We start from the raw sequence: 21,455 nt of genomic DNA on the forward strand, positions 1-21,455 counted from the left end.
TCTATTGTTGAATTAGGAAAAGCACTAAATTAATCAGAGTACTCAAAGCAAGAACCAATGTCTAATCAATTTAAACAGTTTGAATGTGCTTGCTTAATCAGCTTAACCATAAGGCACTGTGAACACATGAACATTGACAGGGTTATTGAGAATTACCAGGAACTCAATGTGAAATAAAAAATTGGCTATAATTCCAGTTTCACTACTTTGGCCTTTAATTTGAAATTTACTTTGACTTCCCAATAATTCTCATTTAAGTAAATAGCCCTGCAAGAATCTTAGAGGTATTTGGTTGGTTCCGGACTCGATTTTTCAGGTTTGTTAAATAAAATATACAGTTCTTTAAAGGGAACACTATACAAACATGTACTGCTGATCATATAGTGTTAAAAACACTATCTAGCTCCCCGTCCCACTAAATATAGTAAAATCTTACCTTTATTCCAACTATTGGTGCTGACTCTGCCTCCTTGGTTGACATAATCAGAAGTGATGATCTGAGCAAATAATTCACATAGGAAAGCATTGGATTGGCTGAGATGATCAATTCTCATCATCTCAGCCAAGGAGGTAGGCCAGGGGCAGAGCCACACACAGCCCTGGCCAATCAGCATCTCCTCATAGAGATTAATTGAATCAATGCCTCTCTATGAGGAAAGTTCAGTGTCTGCATGCAGAGGATGGAGACACTGCAGCACAGGAAGCACTTTTAGTAGCCATTTGAGGAGTAGCCACTGGAGGTGTCCCTAGACTATAATGTAAACACTGCCTTCTCTTTGAAAAGATAGTGTTTACTGCAATATGCCTGTGGGGACATGCTATACTCACCAGAACAACTACAATAAACTGTAGTTGTTCTGGTGACTATAGTGTCCCTTTAACTAAATAGTAATATCTTGTTTACAAATTGTTATAAATACAGAAACCAATGGTCTCCACCTGTCACAGAGTTTACAATAGTAGAGTGTTGGATGACGTAGAATACTAAGAATATTTCCTGTAGGCGGAAGAGCAAGTCATCTGCTTATATCCATCTTTAGGTGAGAAAAGGGGACACTGCTGGCTATACAACTCAGTTTCATAGAACATGCATACTTAATTGCATTGTATCACATTATTTCTATCCCAGCCCCCCAAAAAATCCTTTGAAATATACCCATGTTATATTTTCCCCCAAACACTCACTCACTCTCCCCCTCCAAGGAAAAAAAAAAAAAAAGACTCAATATTGATAAATGAAAGGAGTGGATAAATCAGCAGATGAAACATAAATACAAGAATGTTTGTATTAACTGTGGATAGATGTGAAACCCTACCGTATTTGTGCACATAAGCAAGCCCTTGGAGTATCTGGTACATTATATTCCGGATTGTAGATTCTGGAAATAATTTGTTCCTGTAGAGAAATGCATGGTTACTTGTATGTGCTGATAATAATCCATGGGATACTGTTAAAATCACAAGTGAGAGATAATTTCATATTTCACAGGTATTTGTAAAAGATGTTAAATTAGAAGAAGTTGCGGGGATGGGGGTTATTGAGGTGTTGGTAGTAAACTAATTTACTACAAACTGGTAAGTTAGCACTGCTCAAAATGTATAAATTAATAGAATGCGCACCATTCACACTTTTTCCAATTATGAATGGTTAGGTTCAGTTGTTTATTCCTTTTTGTCCCAAAGCATCAAATCAGATTTTCAAACTAGTCCTACACTACTTCAAGCCTGGATGGTCCATGGCACACACATGAGAGGGCGCACACACATGTCTGTCTGTCTGGCCACTTGTCTTTGGGTCTATATCCCTGCACTTTTCTCTGTCTATCCCCTTTCTGCTTTCTTTACTCAGACAACCATAGCTAAAATGACAAGTGCAAAAAAATAAAAAATAAATTATATATATATATATATATATATATATATATATATATATATACACACACATACACATACACACACACACACACACTTTTTTTGTACTGTCATTTTAGCAATCCACAGTTAATACAACCATTCTAGTGTGTGTGTGTGTATATATATATATATATATATATATATATATATATATATATATATATATATATATATATATATATATATTGCATTGTCACTAAAGCCATGTGTGGGGAAAAAGACCAAAACCAAAAGATTAATTGATGGCCAGAAACAACTGGAAAAGATGATGCACAACTATGGGAAGTAAAGCAAGAAAATGAGAGACAGAAAAAAAACAAACAACAAAAAAAAAGCAATAGGAGGGTGTAATGGCCTGTAGACATGACTAACTAGAATATAGAATGGTTATATTATCACATACCGATCTCTCATTAGCTGGTAAAGATTCTCTTTCATGTATTCAAAAACAAAATAGAGGTGGTCATTTTCTCTGATAACTTCCTTCAGTTTGATGACATTTGAGTGGTTTAGCTTCTTCAAAGACTTAAAAGCAAAAAGAAAAACTTTAATGTGGTCATTTTTACTGCATTGTAGTCAGGGATTTCAGATTGTTGTTTTTTCCCCAGGTCATCTGCAGTACTTTTCCCCTAAGCACCAGACTTTCCATAGCAACACACCCCAACCCAAGTATTGTCCTAGAAAGGTTAGAACTTCAACAATACTCTGTGCCTGTCTTTGCAATATCATCATTTTGTAAAATAAACTTACATAGGCTGTGTGAGCGAGGACCAAAACCATCTCTTCAAAATTCTGTGTGGACTGCAATGAGGACATGAGTGGTCGACGTAGGTGGTGGGAGGAGGTTTCATTGATTTCCCATATTAGTTTTGGCTGCTTGCATGTGGGAAATCAATTGCTGGAAATTTCTGATTTCTGGAAACCCAATGAGAGCCTATTTGCCCAACTATGCTATAAACAGTTTAGATACTTTTGGCTAAAGTTAACAGTGTATCTAGATTTCACCTGGCACGAATAATAGTGAGGTGCAAATTTCAAGGGACACTTTAGATGTTTATGTGCTTTTGTGTATTAAGCATTTATAGATCATAAATGAAAATATAAAGAAAGAAATGGAGGGGAAGAGCCCCTCCAAATATCCTAAACAATCCATGACCTTCATGGCGCCTACTGCTCTTGACATTTCATTGCAAGCAAAAACAGCAGATCAATCTGCCAATCAAGAGTCTTTGGTTCTGGCCTGTGGGATGGTTTCTAATCTCATGTGTATTCAAACTTGGACAGGGGTATGTGTTTTAAAGGACTTTACCTTAACCTCTCGAAGGTTCATACATTCTTCCCAGGAGTAAAATTTACGTTTCATTCTAAGAGAGAGAGAGAGAGAGAGAGAGAGAGAGAGAGAGAGAGAGGATTTCATTTAATTTAATTTAATATGGAGACAAAACAGGAGAAATTCCATCATAATTTAAAGGACCACTCTAGGCACCCAGACCACTTCAGCTTAATGAAGCGGTCTGGGTGCCAGGTCCTTCTAGGGTTAACTAATTTTTTTATAAACATAGCAGTTTCAGAGAAACTGCTATGTTTATCAATTAGTTAAGCCTTCCCCTATTTCCTCTAGTGGCTGTCTCACTGACAGCCGCTAGAGGCGCTTGCGTGATTCTCACTGTGAAAATCACAGTGAGAGCACGCAAGCGTCCATAGGAAAGCATTATGAATGCTTTCCTATGTGACCGGCTGAATGCGCGCGCAGCTCTTGCCGCGCGTGCGCATTCAGCCGACGGGGAGGAACGGAGGCGGAGAGGAGGAGGAGAGCTCTCCGCCCAGCGCTGGAAAAAGGTAAGTTTTTACCCCTTTCCCCTTTCCAGAGCCGGGCGGGAGTGGGTCCCTGAGGGTGGGGGCACCCTCAGGGCACTCTAGTGCCAGGAAAACGAGTATGTTTTCCTGGCACTAGAGTGGTCCTTTAAAGGCACACAATAGGCACTATAACCATTTCCGCTCATGATAATGTTTATAGTGACTAGACCCAGGCACTGTGCCTACATTCACTGGTAAACCATTTAAAGGGACACTCCAGGCACCCACGACACTTCTGCCCATTGGAGTGGTCTGGGTGTCAACTCCGATCACCCTTAACCCTGCAAGTGTAATTATTGCAGTTTTTATAAACTGCAATAATTACCTTGCACGGTTAAGTCCTCCTCTATTGGCTGTCTATAAGACAGCCACTAGAGGGACTTCCAGCTTCTCAAAACACAAAAAGTGTTTTAAACGATGCTGGACATCCTCACGCTATGCATGAGGACCTCCAGCGTTGCCATTATTCAAAGTATTGAATAATGCTTTCCTATGGGGAGGTCTAATGCGCGCGACTATTGCGGGGGAGGAGCGTGGACGGAGTCTGACCCAGTGCCAAGGGACATCGGCGCTGGATTCAGGTAATTCACTGAAGGGGTTTTAACCCCTTCAGCAACATGGGATGGGGTTGGAGGGAGGGAATATTTTTAAAAATATATTATATAAATTATGCAAAACAATAAAAAAATACATGCAAAATAATTAAAAGAAATGATGCGCACATTACAAGTTTAATAATTTCCTGGCAACCTCCAGACACCGCAGGATTTACAATGAGCTCACACAAAAGTACGAAAACTATGACTGTCATTTTCTACAACACTGTTAAAACGTTGCCCATAAAGAAAGCTTTATGGTCACAACAAGGGTTTCTGTATATGATTATTCAATTGTCCAAATTACATTGTAAAGGCTAACATCCGAAACAATCATTAATGAAAACCATAGCATCATATACAGCTGTATAGGAGCAAAGCAATTCAGGATCTAATGTGAGTTCCTGGAATGACCAGTCAAAAGAGTAGGTGAAAATGCAAGTAATGTATAAATTAAAACTCGATGGCCCCTTCCACCTAATCCAACCTGGACTGTGGACATAGACAGGCTGGCTACCCAGTTTTCAAATAATTTAAAACAGCAGCAAAAAAAGTCCTGTTGGTGCAATCTAGGAGAGTTGTTTTCCCAACTGAATTCTCAAGACACACCAACACGGCTGTTCCCAATGTCAGAATTGATAGGAATTCTAATTGAAATTCTAAATTTAGGCCTCAATTGCCAAACCTGAAAATTTTCCAGGACACTTCAGTGAACAATCCAGCAACAGTCAGAGTTTTCTCAGAAACTCAATGGAACAGAATTGAAAAATGTTCAAGTCTTTTTGGTTATGCCATGAGGACTGGATTTGGAAACACTACTTGAGAAAACGTAGAATGCTGATGTTTAGACCCTCACAGACTGAATATTTGTACTTATGTTTTTCACTCCCTCTACACAAAAAACAAACAACCCGCATGGAGGGGAGCCCGAGGGGAGGGAATACCCCAACCACGCCTAAGAAGACTCTCAGAGACACACCACATGTCACAGGACTCGGATCAATACAAGTGTACACGTTACTTTGTTATTAAGTTGTACTTTTCTGTTGTTTCACTCTTGGCGACCCACACATTCTGTGGGCCTAAGAGGTAAAATGCTGCAGGAATGCAAGTCAAATACCTAGATGCAGAAAGTTCCTTGCGCTAACCAATGACTACTTCTTTTCTGTAAACGCACTGCCACATATATGCTCTAACCGCTATTTTTCCCTTCTGTAAATACTATGACTAAAATGGTACGAAACGGCTTCTGCGAAAGCCCAAACTGTCATTTCAATGCATTCCATGCAGTAGGAAAATAAAGAAAAAACCCCCCAAAAAAACAACCCTTTAAAATACAGCCAGAGAAGCTATGAATAGACGGTAAAGGGAAGGGCAAAATGTAGTCCATATATGGGCAACTTATGGATAATTTAAGCATTGAATGCACGTTTTGTGAGAATTACAATGCTAGCTACTATTACAATATGCCAGTCACAGTGCATCTCACTGCACTCATTGTAGTTAGCAGCTGAGTTCTATCAACAGTGCAACAGGATAGTAGTTTGTTTTTATTTTCGGTTTGTTGTGGTAAATAGTAGTTAAGGGTAAAAAAATGAAAATGATTTATAGCTCTAGACAGCTTCACAAGCATTTGTCTTGACTCCAGTGAGGTATGAATTTGTGTGTGTGGAAAATTTGAGCCCCACTACATACATTATTATCTGACATTTAACTATGGCAATGCAAAAATGCAATTTTAAATTTAGATCTCATTCAAATCTGGATACTAACTTCTTGATGGCGACCAGCTCTCCCGACTCCACACTCCTTCCAAGAAGGACAGAGCCATAAGTACCATCCCCAAGTTGTTTTATTGTTGTATAGCGGTTCATTGTGAGGAAGTGGAGATGGAAGGGACATGTCAACAGGAGGGTAGAGTCCCTCTACAGACAAATTTATTTTGAGTAAATTCAAAGTAGAAGCAGCAGCACACTCTGTGGGTGTTATGCTGGGGCGAAGAAGGCATCACCGACAGTCTAAGAGGGAAGTGTGACACTCAACCTAGAAAAATAAAACACAGGAACTTTAATTATGCTCAACAATGTAACTATATATGTAACTATATAGATTCAAGATTTTTCTTCAGAAAATGATTACTCTTTATATTAGCAATTCTCACACAGCTGAAACTTGTACTTAGTTACCGCTTTCCATGTAATAGAGAAAGTGAGACATCAGAAGCATAACCGTTCTAAAATCAATATGAATTTAGTATACCGGTAACAAAGTCATAAGATGATATGAATTCCACTCCTATAATGAAAGTATGCCTAAGGAAAATAAATAAAATTACAGATTGCTCCTGGCATATGCTTTGGAATATGTAGTCATAAATTTATATTAAAACTTGAGAGATCATAAAGTGTATCAAAAACGACATAACATTCAGTATAATAAAGACATCGTATAAAAACATTTCCAGTCAGAAGCTATACTAAAAAAAAATAATACAATAAACATAATACAGAAGCCTTCAGTACACTAAAAGGTTTCTGTATTATGTTTATTATTTACAAGCCCCCCACCCCCAAAAATTAAACACTTGTGAACAATTAAGTAGACTTTACCTTGTTTTTATGGACTTACAGGGATAAACATGAGGAAAGAAACTAGGTAATTATGTTTGCCCTTGAGTGGAGCTAGTCTTTCGAACAGCAGCATCAAAACCAAACAAAAAAATGAGCAATTAGTAGCGAGGGCTGGGATGTACATTGCTAAATACCTGAATAACAATGCAGCTAACAAAGAGTTTATTATGTGCAGTCTCACTTAGCAACACTCAAGGTTAGATTGAATGCACAAGGAAGAACAGCAGCCAAAATCAATAAAGAACAATGATCCTATTAAATCAAATTACATATGCTCCATATTTTAAAGTAACACTTACTAATGTAAACATCCCAGCACAGTACTTAAAGGGCCACTATAGTCATCAAAACCACTACAGTTTAATGCAGTGATTCTGGTGTCTATAGGATGTACTTAAAGTCATAGCACTGTAAATGCCGCCTTTTCAGAAATAAAGGCAGGGTATGCATTGCTGCCTAAGAACACCTCTAGTGGCAGTCACTCATATGAGATGAGAGAGATGCATGGATTCAAAATAATTGTTAACATGCGTTGCACACAGGGGCGGACTGACCGGTCGGGCACTTCGGACATGGTCCGAGGGCCCGGCCGGGAGGGGGGCCCGCCATCAGGGGGCCCGGCCGCCCCTTTAAATGCTGCAGTCGCCTGAGCGCTCTCTTCAGAGCCTCAGGCGGCTACAGCTTCTCACCTCCCCTCCCCTGTAGCTGTGCGGTCCGCGGTGCCCGGCCGGAGTGATAGGAAGGTGCTCAGTGTGCACCTTCCTGTCAGTCCGGCCGGGTACAGGAAACAGAAACTTCTGTTCCGCGCGGAACAGGAGTTTCTGTTTCCTGTACCCGGCCGGACTGACAGGAAGGTGCACACTCAGTGTGTGTGCACCTTCCTATCACTCCGGCCGGGCACCGCGGACCGCACAGCCGCTCGGCCACGCTACAGGGGAGGGGTTAAAAAGAGAGTGGGGGGGGGGTTAAAAAGAGAGTGGGGGGGGTTAAAAGAGAGAGGGAGGGGGGGGTTAAAAGAGAGTGGGAGGGGGGGGGTTAAAAGAGAGTGGGAGGGGGGGGTTAAAAGAGAGTGGGAGGGGGGTTAAAAGAGAGTGGGAGGGGGGGGTTAAAAGAGAGTGGGAGGGGGGGTTAAAAGAGAGTGGGAGGGGGGTTAAAAGAGAGTGGGGGGGGTTAAAAGAGAGTGGGAGGGGGGGTTAAAAAGAGATTGGGGGGGTTAAAAAGAGAGTGGGAGGGGGGGGTTAAAAGAGAGTGGGGGGGGGGTTAAAAGAGAGTGGGAGGGGGGGGGTTAAAAGAGAGTGGGAGGGGGGGTTAAAAGAGAGTGGGAGGGGGGGTTAAAAGAGAGTGGGAGGGGGGGGTTAAAAGAGAGTGGGAGGGGGGGGTTAAAAGAGAGTGGGAGGGGGGTTAAAAGAGAGTGGGAGGGGGGGTTAAAAGAGAGTGGGAGGGGGGGGTTAAAAGAGAGTGGGAGGGGGGGTTAAAAGAGAGTGGGAGGGGGGGTTAAAAGAGAGTGGGAGGGGGGGGGTTAAAAGAGAGTGGGAGGGGGGGTTAAAAAGAGAGTGGGGGGTTAAAAAGAGAGTGGGAGGGGGGGTTAAAAAGAGAGTGGGAGGGGGGTAAAAAGAGAGTGGGAGGGGGGTTAAAAAGAGAGTGGGAGGGAGGGTTAAAAAGAGAGTGGGAGGGGGGTTAAAAAGAGAGTGGGAGGGGGGGTTAAAAAGAGAGTGGGAGGGGGGTAAAAAGAGAGTGGGAGGGGGGGTTAAAAAGAGTGGGAGGGGGGGTTAAAAAGAGTGGGAGGGGGGGTAAAAAGAGAGTGGGAGGGGGGGTTAAAAAGAGAGTGGGAGGGGGTAAAAAGAGAGTGGGAGGGGGTAAAAAGAGAGTGGGGGTTAAAAAGAGAGTGGGAGGGGGGTAAAAAGAGAGAGGGGGTGTAAAAAGAGAGGGAAGGGGGTAAAGAGGGAAGGGGGTAAAGAGGGAGGGGGGTAAAAAGAGAGAGGGAGAGGGGTAAAAAGAAGAGGGAGGGGGGTAAAAAGAGAGAGGGAGGGGGGTAAAAAGAGAGAGGGAGGGGGGTAAAAAGAGAGAGGGAGGGGGGTAAAAAGAGAGAGAGAGGGTGGGTAAAAAGAGAGGCGGGGGGTAAAAATAGAGAGGGAGGGGGGGTAAGAAGAGAGAGGGAGGGGTAAGAAGAGGGGGGGGGTAAGAAGAGAGGCAGGGGGAGTAGGAAGAGAGGGAGGGGGAGTAAGAAGAGGGTGGGAGTAAGAAGGGGAGTAAGAAGAGGGGGAAGGGGGGTAAGAAGAGGGGGAGGGGGGGAGTAAGAGGAGGGCAATTGCCCCCTCCCCTGTCCGCAGGCACCGTGCGGGCAGCCGGCAGGGGAGGGAGGAAGAGAGGACCCGGGAGCTCAGCCTGCAGCTCCTCTGGGTCCTTCTTGCGCGAGCACAGATCGTTGCCGCGGTTACCACGGCAACGTTACGGCTCTTGCGAGAGTAAACTCTAGCCCTGGAGCTACGGGCTAGAGTTCACTCTCAACACTGTGACCACCAGGGATTCCTGGTGGTCGCAGTGGTGAGAGTGAACTCTAGCCCCATAAACACACTGCCCCCACACACCATACACATTTACACACATTGCCTCACACACACATACACTGCCCACCCATACACACACAGCCCCCCATACACACACACACTGCCCCCACACACACCATACACATTGCCTCACACACACATACACTGCCCACCCATACACACACAGCCCCCCATACTAACATTGCCACACACATACACAGCCCCCTCATACACACATTGCCCCACACACCCTACACATTCACACATTACACCCACTCACACACACTGCACCCCTTACACATTGCACCACTGCTCCTATACCCTACTACAGCCTCATATCCCAGCAGACCCCAGGTAAGTTGTCAAACTGTTCTTAAACGGTTTGACTACTTACTCTGGGAGGGGGGCCCGGCCCTCCTGGCACCATAACGACTACACAGAGCAGTAGTGGTTATTGTGCATGGATTATTTCTTTAAATAATCTACAAGTGCCCCAGTAGCCAGCAAGCCAGCCAGCCCAGAGGCCGGCCAGCCAGCCAGCCCACAGGCTGGCCAGTAGCCAGCCAGCCAGCCCACAGGCTGGCCAGTAGCCAGCCAGCCAGCCCACAGGCCACCAGTTAGGCTTACAGCCAGCAAGCCCACAGCCTGCCAACCGCAGCCAGCAAGCCACAGCCTGCCAGCCAGCAAGCCACAGCCTGCCAGCCAGCAAGCCACAGCCTGCCAGCCGCAGCCAGCAAGCCCACAGCCTGCCAGCCGCAGCCAGCAAGCCCACAGCCTGCCAGCCGCAGCCAGCAAGCCCACAGCCTGCCAGCCGCAGCCAGCAAGCCCACAGCCTGCCAGCCGCAGCCAGCAAGCCCACAGCCTGCCAGTCGCAGCCAGCAAGCCCACAGCCTGCCAGTCGCAGCCAGCAAGCCCACAGCCTGCCGGCAGTAGCCAGCAAACCCACAGCCTGCCAGCCACAGCCAGTAAGCCCACAGCCTTCCAGCAAGCCCACAGACTGCCAGCCAGCAACAGTAATTAAGGTAAGAGGAGCCAACTTGGCCTAGGTATCAGCGAGCTATGTTGTGTTGCTATATTGTGAATAGGAACCAGAGTGTTGGAGACCCCCCTCCAGGCCCCATTAGACTCCATTGTAGTCTCTAATGGGACCTGGAGGAAATTCTTTCTAACACACTCTCTAAAGGACACTGAGATAGCCTCTGCTAGAATGCTCCCCCCCCCTCCATGGCCCATTAGCCCTCAATTGTAGTCTCTACTGGGGCCTTGAAGGGATTATTGCACTTTTGTTCCTTGTGTCTAAAGATTGTGTAGGGTGTGGCTGGAGGCGGTGCATGGAGGCGGGACATGGGTGGCGCTTGATGCGGAGTATAGGTGGGGCCTGTAAGGGGGCCCTTGATTTATTTTGCCCGGGGGCCCTGAGGGTTCTCAGTCCGCCCCTGGTTGCACAATCAAAAATATGAACCTTTCAATTATCACATATGTGATATAAAAAGGTGTTAAAAACAAATAAACTCTTTGACATCAAAACTGGTTACTGTCCTTCAATGTCAAGAGGTCTACTGTGGGATAGTACATAATAGTTTAGTTTTTTCCATTAAAGGGACACTACAGATACCCAGACCACTTCATCTTAATGAAGTAGTCTAGGTGCCATGTGCGGCCTCCCCCTACCCAACACTGCAAGTGAAAATATCGGCATTATTCAGATTTCGTTCAGATGGTTCATAGACTGTGAGTGAGACTGCTACAGTGTTCCTTTAATCCCTTAAACATCGTAAAAACGTGTCATTAACTCCTAACTATAATTGACTTTAATGCTGTTACGATGTAATGACAAGTCTTGCAGATTTGGTGTGTGCAGAGTTAAATCCCTACTAACACCAGAGTTTTGAAATCAATCTCTGCAAACATCTCTTCAAATAAATAAAACTAGACATTACCCTTATCATACACTAGAATAAATCTCTATATACCAGTGCTTCGGTCGATCCTGTAGATAAAATATAAAAACAGGAAGGACGCCACATAGGGTAATAAAGTAATGAATTATGTGTAACTTAGATCATAAAAGGTCACACTCACATGGCCATGAGCCACCTGGATATAAGCTGGCTCAGACTACAGGCGTAAATTGTGCATGCACGTCGTTGTCAAACCCCCAACTTCTTTCTCTCCGTGGTCCTGTAGATTTTTTGGATTTAAATTATTTCAGGATGCAGGAAATCACATGAAAAAAATCTTTATTGGACACACTAAAACAGCTGGGATTAAAAACAATAAATATATATCAATATATCTAAAAGGTCCACAGTGCAAAATAATAATATGACTTGACGCATTTCGGCCTGAGCCTTTATCAAAAGTCCTTTCATCTTCTTGTATCCCGGTCATTTAAATATACTTACATTTAAGAAGAGAGAAGTTGGGGGTTTGACAACCACGTGCATGCACAATTTACACCTGTAGTCTGAGCCAGCTTATATCCAAGTGGCTCATGACCATGTGAGTGTGACCTTTTATGATCTAAGTTACACATAATTCATTACTTTATTACCCTATGTGGCGTCCTTCCTGTTTTTATATTTTATCTACAGGATCGACCGAAGCACTGGTATATAGAGGTTCATTCTAGTGTATGATAAGGGTAATGTCTAGTTTTATTTAGTGTGCTCTCACCAATTTTATCTTTTGTATTCTTCACTTTTATGTGTTTTATGTGACGCACATAGGTTATTGTAGCACCTGTTCTATTTGGCCTATTTTTAACCTTATATTTTACTCTTGTTATTATCTCTTCAAATAAGCATTTAAAACCGTATTAAAAGATCATGAGCAGGGTTAAATCCATGCTCACACCACTAACACCAGGTATCAATGGATATTTGGGGTTCCCTTAAGCTTGCTGGTGCCAATTTTAGTGGCCAGAGTCTTTTTTAAGAGCTGCTTGCAGCACTGGAAACAATCGCTGCAAGTGGCTCTTTAAATAGGCATTTAAATACCTTCAAAGTGATCGCAGGGTCAAATCGACTCAGCACTATGGTTGCTCATAGTTTACCTATAACCTGGTTCACAGTTTAGTAAACAGAGCTACATAATGGCAGAGCCAAATTGCATGTCAACGCTCTTCTGGGAGAAGAGAGAACCAAGTCCCAAGTTATTTCTGTGATGTGCAAACAAAAACAACAATATATGTGAACACAACCCAGTGAAAAAATGAATAGTTCAAAACAAACCAGGACTTCCCTTAATATTTTTTAGGTGAAGTTTTCCCGGTAGATCCCCGAAGACTTCCTCTTGTCTTCAATAGATATATACACATAGAGTAGGGGAATATCTGCTAAATACAGACACAATGGAGAAACATAGCGTTTAACTGTGTGTGGGACAGATATTAGTATGTAATCACAATTGGTCACTCACAAATTCGTAGAATTAAAACAGCCTTAAGCAGTATCTTTTCTTTCAGTGTCCAATGTGGTGTTGTCCCTCCTCACACGTTCATCATAAAGTAGATGTATGTATCTCAAAAGAGAAAGATATATACAAAAATGTAGTGCACTTCCAGAGTAAAGTAAAAAAGTATTTAATGACTTACATTGAAATATAAAAACAAACAGCTTGTCACCATACGCAGCATGCTGCTATTTTTCATTGCACTTTACTGCACCAAGTCCCTGAGGAAGTCCAGACTTGGGACGAAACGCGTAGGACGTATGGTGACAAGCTGTTTGTTTTTATATTTCAATGTAAGTCATTAAATACTTTTTTACTTTACTCTGGAAGTGCACTACATTTTTGTATATATCTTTCTCTTTTGAGATACATACATCTACTTTATGATGAACGTGTGAGGAGGGACAACACCACATTGGACACTGAAAGAAAAGATACTGCTTAAGGCTGTTTTAATTCTACGAATTTGTGAGTGACCAATTGTGATTACATACTAATATCTGTCCCACACACAGTTAAACGCTATGTTTCTCCATTGTGTCTGTATTTAGCAGATATTCCCCTACTCTATGTGTTTATTTCTGTGATGTACAGTACACCACACATAAAACGTTAACAAAATTACAGATGTGATCTTTATTAAAAGGACACTATTGGCACAAATACCACTACAACCTAATTTAATGGTTCACTGGCATAGACCCTGTAACTGGAGGTTGATCAGTGAAAAGGCAGTGTTGAGTCAATGCATTTCTACGAGGAGATGCGGATTAAAATGACACTATAGTCACCAGAACCACTACAGTTTAAAATTATGCATCGATTAAATACATCTCTATGAGGAAATGCTGATGTGCGCTGCGCAGAGTTTTGCTGCACATGCGGTATAGCCTCCCAATGATTTCCTATGGGAAAGCACTGGATTGGCTGAGATCATTTAAGGAACACTATAGGGTCAGGAACACAAACAAACATGGATGAAACCACCATCTACCCCCCCTCCTTGAATCTTACTTCTATTCAATTCTGCAGCTGCTGGCTCTGCCCCTGTCTGCCTCTGACATCATCAGAAGTGGAGGTCTGAGCCAATCACAATGCTTCCTCATAGGATTGCATGACACTGTCAAAGAGGCAGATCAGAGGCAGAGCCAGCACAAGTCAAACACAGCCCTGGCCAATCAGCATCGCCTCATAGAGATGCATTGAATCAATGTAGATCTATGATAAAAATTCAGTGTCTGCATGCAGAGGGTAAACAAATGAATGTCAGTGCTGTTCACTGTGCAGCACTGCCCCAGAAATCACCTCTAGTAGCCACCTGAGGAGTGGCCAGGCCCTAGGCTGTAATGTAAACACTGCATTTTCTCTAAAAAGAGTGTTTACAGAATAAAAGCATGAAGGGAATGATTATACTCACAAGAACAAATGAAATAGGCTGCAGTTCTGGTGACTATAGTGTTCCTTTAAGATTATTTCAGCCAGCCACAGCTATACCACTGAGGAGATAGAGAAAAGGCAAGTTAAACAACTTTTGCATTCCATTCTGAGGGTGCCCAGTCACCTAAACATACTCCAGCATTATAGTGTTAAGAACACATTTTTTGTATTTCTAACACTATAGTGTTCCTTTTACACAGCTTAGTGATTTGCCATGCATGTGCACTATTATTCCAATGCTTTGCTATTTTCTCTATGAATAATTGTTGAATTGGCAGAGATCTTTAGGATTGATGACCGCAGTCTGCAGAGACGCCGTCACCTGATATTCTAAATAGTTACTATTACTCTACAGAGTTAAAAATACAGGTGTGTTACTAATGCTATAGCGTTGATTTGACCAAACTGCATATTGAAATATTAAAAAAATATACATATATGTTTGTACTCTAATCATGTAAAGCTACTTGATATATACACACACACACACACACACACACACACACACACACTTTCATGCCTATTCAAGCAGAAAACTTTTTTTTTTTTAACAAGAGAATTTCTCATTTTAGGCCACCAGTCCAATTGGAGGAAAATCCAAACAAACAAAAACCTAAAGAATTTTTCAAATTCCGATATGCATCCTGACACACCACAAACGAAAAAACAAACAAAATCCTACAACGTTGAACTATAGTCACAGCTGGATTGTTGTAGTGTGAGTTGTGCACTGTGGGCTTTAAATCCCCCACACTGTTATTTATTGACTGAACCCCATAATATAGAGACAGACAGACAGACAGGCAGTGTCCTGGTATTGATAGCAGGGATGTCCAACCTGTTGGTGGGTCAGTTAGTGGAGTTTGTTTATCATAATATTCCATGAGTTAGTTATAGAGCAGGGGTCCTCAAACTCCGCCCCCCCAGATGTTGCTGAACTACAACTCCCATGATTCTCTGGCTATATATGTAATTCAAGAATCATGGGAGTTGTAGTTCTGTTTATAGAGTATCAGCTCCTGCAGGGGAGCACACACTTACCTCCTCACACACTCCTGGGTGACTAGGTTTCCCTATCCTCTAACTGGTTCCGCTCTCTCCCCTACTTCTCTATGGGAGAGAACCTCGTCTCTATGAGTCCTGTCCACTGTCTATCCCGTTTCCCCATCTCGCTTGTTCCGGTACACACAGCCAGCGAGCTACACCATAGCCGCGCCGCTCTCTGGTTGTTTCATCTCTTTGGTTCCGGTGCCGCTCTAGGACAGCTGTCTTGTTTCCGTGCTCTATAGACAATCAGTGCGCTGTTCTTTCCATTGTCTACTTCCGGTCTGTGCCAGTCTATCCTCCCGAGTTCTATAGTTCCGGCCGGTGACGCTCTAGCCTCCCCGCTCTATGGTTCCGCTGTAGCGATTCGGTTCCTGTCGAAGTGCAGCGCTCTCGGTCCCGCTGTACTCCCCCCTCGGTTCCCCGGGACGCACAGCACAGTCATGGCCGCCGCCCGCAGGTCCCGCGCTGACTCCCGCTGCGTCCTGCGCTTCTCCGACCGAGAACTGTGCTGAACCCCGGGAGCTGCCGACTCCGCTCAGTATGGTGAGCCCGTTACACGGTGACCGTGAGGGGACGCCATGGCCTGGGGGCGGGGGGCTTACACTGTGACCGTTACAATCACTCACTCACTCACTCAATCTGTAACATCCGCGGGAGCGGCTCTCCACACCGTCACATATACCGTATGGTGTGCCGGCATGTTAATCCAGACTATGTCACAGTTTGTGCCAGTTGTGTGTGTGCTTACACATTACAGCATGCAGAATTAATCTCAACAATTGTTTAGTGTCTCCTTGTTCCTATGATGACTGCCAGGTGTGAAGGACAGAGCTTATAAAATGACCAACAGTGAGCTAAGACAGGAGGTGCTGCATGATAAAGACATGTCAATAACTAAAGTGAATTTTATCTTTCACAATTCCATATTTGTTAAAGATAGTGGCAAGTAAACATGATAAAAAGAAATACTGCGAAGAGTTGTGCACAACATGTATATTATTTAGTTATGACTATAGGCATTGGAAACCTGGACTCCAAGTGCTGAGACTTAAAAGTTAAGCATTACTACCATGTCCCATTCTGTATTATACTTTAGTAATGCTTCTTAATATCTGCAACGAGATTAAAAGGCCACTATAGTCACCAAAACAACTTTTAGCTTAATAAAGCAGTTTTGCTGTGTAAGTCGTGCTTTTCTCTGCAATTTAGGAGTTAAGTAACCTTTGTTTCTGTTTATGAGGCCCGCCTAGTCACACCTTCCCTGCATGATTGACACATCCTGTATAAAAACAAAATGGTTCAATTTTCTATCAGATATAACTTACTTTATAATATTGTATTTACTGCTCTGAAATTTTACTTTAATGACTTACAGGAGGCTCCTGTAGGGTCTAGCAAGCTATTAACTGACCAGGAGATATGAAATTCTAAATTAAACAGAATTTGCAATAAAAGGAAGTGTAAACATTAGATGACTCTTTACATGAAGTGTTTAGGGTGGCTGTGCAAGTCACATACAGGGAGGTGTGACTAGGGCTACATAAGCAAAAGTGATTTAACTCCTAAATGGAAGAAAACTGAGCAGTGACACTGCAAAGGCATGATCTACACACAAACTGCTTCCGTAACCTAAAGTTGTTTTGGTGACCGTATTGTCTCTTTAAGAACCTGCACTGCATAATGTCATAACCATTATGTGGTCCTTAAAGGGACACTGTAGGCACCCAGACCACTTCAGCCCATTGAAATGGTCTGGGTGCTAACTCCCATCAACTTTAACCCTGAGCATGTAACTATTACAGTTTTTATAAACTACAATAATTACCTTGCAGGGTTAAGTCCTTCTCTACTGGCTTTCTACCAGACAGCCACTAGACGGACCTCCAGTCATCTAAACCAGTGTTCCCCAACCCCGGGCCGCGGACCGGTACCGGTCCGTGGATCAAACGGTACCAGGCCGCCCGAGGAACTGGGAGATCAGAGCTCTCCCTCCCCGGTCCGCAGGCACTATGCTGACAGCCGGCGGGGGGAGGGAGTGAGAGAGGACCCGGGAGCTCTTACCAGCAGCTCCTCCGGGTCCTCCTCTCGCGAGCATGGAGCGTTGCCGCGGTTACCACGGCAACGCTCCAAATCTCGCGAGAGTGAACTCTAGCCCAGGAGCGCGGGCTAGAGTTCACTCCTACCACTGGGACCACCAATGAATCCCACTGGGACCACCAGGGAACGAAAGATGTCCCCCCTCCTCCCAGTAAAGGTAAGAAGGGACCCCCGTATATATTTAATATAACATAATATAACGTATATATATACATAACGTATATATTTAATTATTTTTTTTTTTTTTTAAAAAGCCTCCCTACCCTCCTTCCCCCCATTTACACACACTACACACACTGTCCCACAAACATTGCCCCCCATACACACACTGCCCCACAAACATTGCCCCCCATACACACACTTCACACACTGCCCCATAAACATTGCCCCCCACACACACACTACACACACTGCCCCACAAACATTGCCCCCCATACACACTGCCCCACAAACATTGCCCCCCATACACACACTGCCCCACACACACACTACAAACACTGCCCCACAAACATTGCCCCCCATGCACACACTACACACACTGCCCCTCAAACACCGCCCCCATGCACACACTACACACACTGCTCCTCAAACACCGCCCCCATACACACACACACTACAAACACTGCCCCATACACACACTGCCCCACACACACACTACAAACACTGCCCCACAAACACTGCCCCCATACAAACACTGCCCCACAAACACTACCCCCATACAAACACTGCCCCATACACACACTACACACACCGCCCCACAGACATTGCCCCCCATACACACACTGCCCCACAAACACTGCCACCATACACACACTACAAACACTGCCCCACAAACAATGCCCCCATACACACACTACACACACTGCCCCACACACACACTACAAACACTGCCCCACAAACATTGCCCCCCATACACACACTGCCCCACAAACACTGCCCCCATACACACACACTACACACACTGCCCCACAAACACTGCCCCATACACACACTACACACACTGCCCCACAAACATTGCCCCCCATACACACACTGCCCCACAAACACTGCCCCCATACACACACTACACACACTGCCCCCCACACACACTACAAACACTGCCCCACAAACATTGCCCCCCATACACACACTACAAACACTGCCCCACAAACACTGCCCCCATACACACACTACACACACTGCCCCACACACACACTACAAACACTGCCCCACAAACATTGCCCCCCATACACACACTACACACACTGCCCCACAAACACTGCCCCCATACACACACTACACACACTGCCCCACAAACACTGACCCCATACACACACTACAAACACTGCCCCACAAACACTGCCCCCATACACACACTACACACACTGCCCCACACACTACAAACACTGCCCCACAAACATTTCCCCCCCATACACACACTACACACACTGCCCCACAAACACTGCCCCCATACACACACTACAAACACTGCCCCACAAACACTGCCCCCATACACACACTACAAACACTGCCCCACAAACACTGCCCCACAAACATTTCCCCCCCATACACACACTGCCCCACAAACACTGTCCCCATACACACACTACAAACACTGCCCCCATACACACACTACAAACACTGCACCCATACACACACTACAAACACTGCCCCACAAACACTGCCCCCATACACACACTACACACACTGCCCCCCACACACACTACACACACTGCCCCACAAACATTGCCCCCCATACACACACTACACACACTGCCCCCATACACACACTACAAACACTGCCCCATACACACACTACAAACACTGCCCCCATACACACACTGCCCACACACACACTACAAACACTGCCCCACAAACATTGCCCCCCATACACACACTACACACACTGCCCCCATGCACACACTACACACACTGCCCCTCAAACACTGCCCCCATACACACACTACAAACACTGCCCCCATACACACACTACAAACACTGCCCCCACACACACACTACACACACTGCCCCACAAACACTGCCCCCATACACACTACACACACTGCCCCACACACACTACAAACACTGCCCCACAAACACTGCCCCCATACACACACCGTCTGCAAAGAAACAAGCTCAGGGTTCTCATTGATTTGGCATTCTAGTGAGTTAAATAAAATAAATCACTTTATATTCATTTTTTGGTGTAGCTGTATATTATTTTGAAGGCATGTTTAAATACAATTAAATTAAAATTCTTAAATCAAAACAAGCGGGCAAATTATCAAACGTTTACCGGTCCGCGGCGATAAAAAGGTTGGGGAGCACTGATCTAAACCAGCGTTCCCTAACCCAGTCCTAATGGACCACCAATAGTCTAGGATTTATGTATTTCCCTCTTTTATTCCAATGGAAATACTGACAAAACCTGGGTTGGGGAACACTGGTCTAAACTACGCTGACGTCCTCACGCTATGCATGAGGACTTCCAGCGTCTCCAGAATCCCCATAGGAAAGCATTATACCGGCTGGGGAGGCGCATGGGTGGAGCTGAGCCAGTGCTGAGGGCCATCGGCGCTGGACCCAGGAAGGTGACAGAATGGGTTATTAACCCCTTCTGCACCTGAGGAGTGGTCCTTGACAGAAGGGGAAGCTTCAATGCCAAGTAAAAGAGTTTGTTTTCTTGGCACTATATTTTTTACCTTTAAGTGGTTAAATCTAATAGCATTTTTGTTGTATAAAGTGATAGCAAAGAAACCGTGTGAACAGGACTGCTACATTTAATTTGAATAGTTGCATGTGAAATAATCCTTTTATTTTCAGAGTCGATTGTATTGATTAGAGAATAAAACATGCTGGCAAGCTGGGCTGTAATTATCACTGTCTTTTAGTTAGATTTTTCTACACATGAATAGAAACAAAAGTTTGTTGTGTTTAACTTCTGTAGCAGATACGGCTAGTTATTTCACACTATTTGCTGGTTTCTATAGGTACAAGTTGATTGCAACTGGAACAATAATTACAGAATCGTGTTAACTGCACATATGTATCTCCAAATATCAAACACCGACGGGTGATAAGTTACTAGTGAAGGAACCTCCTGACCCGTTGATTGTTTATTCAAGTATTAACATCAGAGCTAAAAGTTGATGTATTTTACTGTTAAATAGTAAATGTCTACAGGGAAGCTTATATCTCTATGTAACAGCTGGTGCTGAATCATAGGCATTTTAGGCCTACGATATTTATAGTTCTTCCTAATCTGCTTGTAGGTAGTATATATTGGGTGTGGTATGTCTGTCAGTGAAATGTAAAACTTGGCAGCCTCCCAGACTGCATAATATTCTGCAGTATGCTGTGCTATCCTCTTTATCTGTAATAGTAACATGCTGATACTATTTATTTACATATTTTAATGGCATAAATATAATTTAATTTATAGAGTTTTCCTGTCTTTTTAAGTAATTGATTAAATCATTTGGAACAATATGCAAACAGTTATTGTTTTTTTAATAGAGCTATTACTAAAGCATTACACCAACTATTTTCAAATAACCGTTTCTTTTCATCTAGAGTACTATATTGGGCATTAGTGATTAGGTCCACCTTAAAGGGACACTCCTGGCACCCAGACCACTTCTGCCCATTGGAGTGGTCTGGGTGCCAACTCCCACTACCCTTAATTCTGCAGGCAATAATTACGTTGCAGGGTTAACTCTACCTCTAGTGGCTGTCTACTAGACAGCCACTAGAGGGCACTTACTGGTCCATAGCACAGAAAACCTGTGCTAGAGCGTCGCTGGACGTCCTCACACTGTGTGAGGACCTCCAGCGTCGCTCAATTCCCCACAGGAAAGCATTTTCAATGCTTTCCTTTGGAGAGCTCTAATGCGCATGCG

General features: G+C 43.9%; 2 protein-coding genes across 3 annotated transcripts in view; one reads left to right on the forward strand and one right to left on the reverse strand.

The window, feature by feature from the left end:
* The window catches only part of CILK1 (ciliogenesis associated kinase 1), a 31,486-nt gene extending 15,830 nt beyond the window's left edge, over positions 1–15,656 (reverse strand). The window contains exons 1-5 of one of the 2 annotated variants that reach the window (XM_063442921.1): positions 15,475–15,656; positions 6,141–6,410; positions 3,224–3,278; positions 2,318–2,439; positions 1,317–1,396 (exon numbers count right to left, since the gene is read on the reverse strand). In XM_063442921.1, the coding sequence (XP_063298991.1) occupies positions 1,317–1,396; positions 2,318–2,439; positions 3,224–3,278; positions 6,141–6,241 (358 nt within the window). In that variant the 5' untranslated portion in view covers positions 6,242–6,410; positions 15,475–15,656. Of the gene's footprint in view, positions 1–1,316; positions 1,397–2,317; positions 2,440–3,223; positions 3,279–6,140; positions 6,411–6,976; positions 7,037–15,474 lie in introns of those variants that run through there. The other variant, XM_063442922.1, reaches the window with a different exon arrangement.
* A 76-nt stretch (positions 15,657–15,732) lies between these two features.
* Positions 15,733–21,455, forward strand: part of FBXO9 (F-box protein 9) — a 45,970-nt gene continuing 40,247 nt past the window's right edge. Inside the window, exon 1 of the mRNA XM_063442923.1 lies at positions 15,733–16,023. Within this exon, the coding sequence (XP_063298993.1) occupies positions 16,021–16,023 (3 nt within the window). The 5' untranslated portion in view covers positions 15,733–16,020. The remainder of the gene's footprint in view (positions 16,024–21,455) is intronic.

Source organism: Pelobates fuscus, chromosome 2 (assembly GCF_036172605.1).
Source record: "Pelobates fuscus isolate aPelFus1 chromosome 2, aPelFus1.pri, whole genome shotgun sequence".
NCBI lineage: Eukaryota > Metazoa > Chordata > Amphibia > Anura > Pelobatidae > Pelobates > Pelobates fuscus.